Here is a 4219-nt window from a genome sequence, read left to right as displayed (position 1 = left end):
CTTTTGCGAAAGTAAACAACTTGTGTTTCGCGCGCTCATATAACCTTAGCAGTTGCGAGCGCCGTAAAACCCTATACTACAGTACAGTAAGGTCGCCAGTCTCCATTACCTTTCGGAACCATGTGAAGAGGTGAAGACCAGGGACTGCTAGATCGTCTAATCATTCCCATTTCCTCCATTTTCTGAAATTCAGCTTTGGCGATGGCTAGTTTGTCGGGGGGTAGTCGATGTGCTTTGGCATGTACGGGTGGACCAGTGGTGGGGATGAAATGAGAAACACCGTGCTTCACTTCGGAGGCCGAAAAGGTTGGCTCGAGGATTTCAGGAAACTCTGTTAATATTTTCCTAAATTTGTTGCTTTCTGGGTCCACTATGGCTAGCTGAGAATCTGAAATCTGACTGATAGTACATGGGTATACTTTGAAAGATTGAGTCTCTATCAGTTTCTGACCACGAATGTCTACCAGTAGGTTGTGGCGGCGAAGAAAGTCAGCACCAAGTAGGGCCCGCTTTACATCGGCGATGACAAGCCTGGCGTCGAAAGCATTGTTTTGGAAACGAATGGTGGTGTTGAGCGCTCCATATGTATTGATTTTGCTACCATTTGCGGCTAAAAGTGGAGAGCCTGAAGTGATCGCCTATTTGTCCCGCCATGTTGCAGGAATAACCGAAACTTGGGCTCCCATATCGATGATGTAACGGCGGCCAGAGACAGAGTCCATGATAATCAATTGAGCTTTTTGTGGACCAACAGAAGGTTCTGAAGCCAGACTGAATTCTGCTGACCCACCTACTCGTTTCCCTGGACCGCAGATGCTTTTTGGGAGGCTTTTGTAACTGTATGGCGGAACACACTTTTTGGCATTTGATCCGAATCTATGGTGGTAAAAGCATAGACCTGTTGAGTGGCAAGGTCTGGGCTTGCTAGTAGCCGTTGTGCGATCTACGGCCAGTAGTGTCGTGGGTGGAGCAACGGCAAGGAATAATTTGTCGGCCTCTTGTGCTAACGTGCGGCAGTCGAGATGGTCGAATGTTGCCAGGGGGGCTCTCACGTATTCAGGCAACTGTTGTCGGAATATGTGTGTCTGAAAAGGAAACACGGTTCGTGCGCTCCCAGTAGGCCTAACATGGAGTCCATTAGCTCTGACGGCTTATGGTCTCCCAACCCCTGTAGTTTAAAGAGCGCTGATGCTCTTTCTGTATCAGACAAACTGTATGCCGACAACAAAAATGTTTTCAACGTCCTGTATTTGTTGTCTTCTGGTGGGCTGGTTAATATTGAAAGTGCCCGAGTTGCTGTGCTGTTATCGAGGGCGGCGACAACATGGTAGTATTTAGTTTCGCCTTGGGTAATATTTCGCAAAGCGAATTGCGCTTCAGTTTGGGCGAACCAAGCTTCCGGCCCGGCTGTCCAAAATGTTGGTAGTTTAATAGAAACTGCACTTACTTGACGATCCTGTTCACACATTTTGAAGGGATGGTAAGGGTTGTGACGAAAACGCAATTCCGCTCAAATATGATTCAAAATATAATCCAAGACAGAACACACAAAGTTGAAATTGCGTTTCAACTTGTCGGGGTCACCAGTGTGGTAGATCTTTACTCACCGGAGTTTTCTACTCGACTGGCCGTGTAGGACAGTCGGGTCAGGTGGTGTTTTTCGTGTGAGCACTCCGCAAGTCTGTGCGAAGTCATGATCATGTCAGCTGTTGTGTTGTGAGTTAATTGAGCGTTCGGAGAGTCACTACTCATCGTTTTTCCTGCACAAGAAGAAAGGTGCATGAAACTGCTCTTCGCAGCACCAATTTGGTGCAAGCTAAAAATTTGATCCAAGTTTCCTGTAGCCTGATCTACTACGCTAGTAGAGTCTACGGTTACTCAATGAAGAATGGGTCGAAACTGTTGTCTCCCTCTATTGTGTAGCAAGTTCTGGTGCTGCACGAAGTAATTAGCCTAGAAATCTTTAAATATTCTCAGATTGTGAGCATAGTGAGTTGTTAGTATTGTTTCACTTTATTGCAGCTTTTATGCGGTTTCATCTAGAAACAGTTGTAAATATTGATAGATATGTAGATTACGGGATATCCTGCAGATTCTAATTGACTTTCTCTAGAAATCTTAATACATCATGTACATGTAGTAGCTAGTAAACCTATTGCCCATTTGCTCACTTTCCAATTATGCACCACCTTGTCTGCAGCCCACGCGACGCCACTGCTTTAAGATGATGCCAATAACCCCATATATATGCCCAAAAATTGACAAGTGCCTGATTCCACCGCGTCGTGACACATATGATATATGATTTTATTTGGTTTTGGAAAGTGTGCTGGGCTCTAAGTGTTTTCAGACCTTTTAAAACAAATAAAAATTGAATTCTTTATAAGTTCACATCTCCATCTTCTCTACTCCCATTTTCTCCTTTTTGTTCTGTCTCCTCTTCTTAATGATGTATTCATAGATTGCTAATCAAAGTAAGTAGTGCATTCATAGCCTCATTTACATGGAATCATCAATAATAGAAATCTAATTGGAGCACTTATATGACCTTATTGTGTTGCAAGGGCCAAAAAACACTTACTAAAACAAAGGAGTGGGGGAGGGGAGTAGGTGTCATTGATGGAACTGGAACATGCTTTTACAGCTTTATGCTGCATATAAACTTTCACTTTATTTTTCAACACATTAAACTGGCTCTACTCTCCTTGTTTTGCCAGTCTATCGGAGCTACCGAGTGTTATGGTGTCTGAGATGAGCAAACAGCTGAGCCGGTTACACCTGGAAGCTTACCTGGGAGACTCTGTGCATGATGCTGTGCTGCAGGTCTGTAGTTTATTCCACTGTTCTTTCATTGACCTTTCTTGTTTGTACGGCACCTTACCTTTTTTACCGAGTTGTCTTGGTAGAACAAGTTGATGAGTGTGGGTGGTTGGCAGGTGCTCTGGTATGGTTTGCTTCTTCTTTGCTGTCAAACATCTATCTTCCAGATCTTCCCCCTCCTTCTTTTTTATATTTGTTACTCTCTTTTAACACCTCTAATCTTCTGGCGCTCATATGACCTAATGCAGTTGTGAACGCCGTAAAACCTCTACTAAAATAAACAAGTTGATGAGTGAATGAATCGAAGAATAAAGGAATAAACAGATAAATGCATTTTCTGTTACTCTCTGTGCCCAGTTGTAATTGAGCCATGAACATTCATAGAGTTGCCCAGCCCCTTGCCTCCTTATCAGTTAAAGAGTTACTGTTAGTGCAAACAGCTGTGTAGTTATTGCATTGCTTTTTTGTGCCTCCAATGATCATAGAACACTAGTCGACAAAATTTTGAAAATCTTTGGGCTTAGGTACACCTGCCACTCATCCCGATTTAGTCGGGATATCCCGATTTTTTGCCCCAAATCTCAAGCATCCCGATTTTCCCGATTTCGATCGCGTATATCCCGATTTTTGGTCCCAGTCTGCTGTTGTGCCGCATTTTTCTAAAAACTTCCTCTGCCTTCTTCTTTTTCGCGGGAAGTACCCGTTGAACTTTTTGTTAGTAGGAACTCGGAGCACTATTGCCCGAAATATCGATGTCGGATTTAGTAGTTGACTCGCCCGAAGTTGTGTTTGATTTTTGCCCGCACTCAGAATTCTCCGATGATAGCCTGGTAACTGTTACAATTTGGGACATACAAAATAATCGATAATGTTCCTAGTTCCGCTGTTACTTTCAAAACAAGCCTTGTCCTAGGTCTGGTTACTACGCGTTCCATTAACCTATAATTAGCCTATTAGGTCTATGGCGCGTTCACATCAAACACTCAGACAAGCGACAATCTTTCTAACATGTAACTGACCTTGTGCAGTTGCGAGCGCCGTAAAACCCTATACTACTACTAACATGTAACTGCGCCGACAAGACTAACATACGACCGTTGTTGTTGCTTTAGTCTGAACGCATTTGAGGGATAACAGATATTTTTTGGTACATTTGGTCGGTCGGCCGCCGTCGTTTTATCCTAGAAGTAGAACGACTGTCGCTCATACGAGTGTTTTGTGTGAACGCCACAGAATTCTACACTTATTAGAATAAGTGTAGAATTCTGTGGTGAACGCGCAGTTAGTCGGACCCGTCAGTAAAATTGTTTCAATCGTGCATTCGCATCATGTGACATGACTTCGCCGTGTGAGTTTCGCGTGTCGGGGACCGTCCGTCCTATTGGTGTGTGTGTGTGGG

At 43.8% G+C, this 4219-nt stretch overlaps 1 protein-coding gene across 2 annotated transcripts in view; it reads left to right on the top strand.

Moving 5' to 3' along the window:
• Positions 1-4219, top strand: part of LOC101855031 (inhibitor of Bruton tyrosine kinase) — a 193605-nt gene that overhangs the window by 69378 nt on the left and 120008 nt on the right. For both annotated transcript variants that reach the window (XM_005101740.3, XM_005101739.3), the window contains exon 13: positions 2718-2823. In XM_005101740.3, coding sequence (XP_005101797.1) covers positions 2718-2823 — 106 coding nt within the window. The remainder of the gene's footprint in view (positions 1-2717; positions 2824-4219) is intronic.

This window comes from Aplysia californica, unplaced genomic scaffold, assembly GCF_000002075.1.
Source record: "Aplysia californica isolate F4 #8 unplaced genomic scaffold, AplCal3.0 scaffold00296, whole genome shotgun sequence".
NCBI lineage: Eukaryota > Metazoa > Mollusca > Gastropoda > Aplysiida > Aplysiidae > Aplysia > Aplysia californica.
Note: the sequence above shows the minus strand (reverse complement) of the source record. Positions and strands in the feature narration are given on the sequence as shown.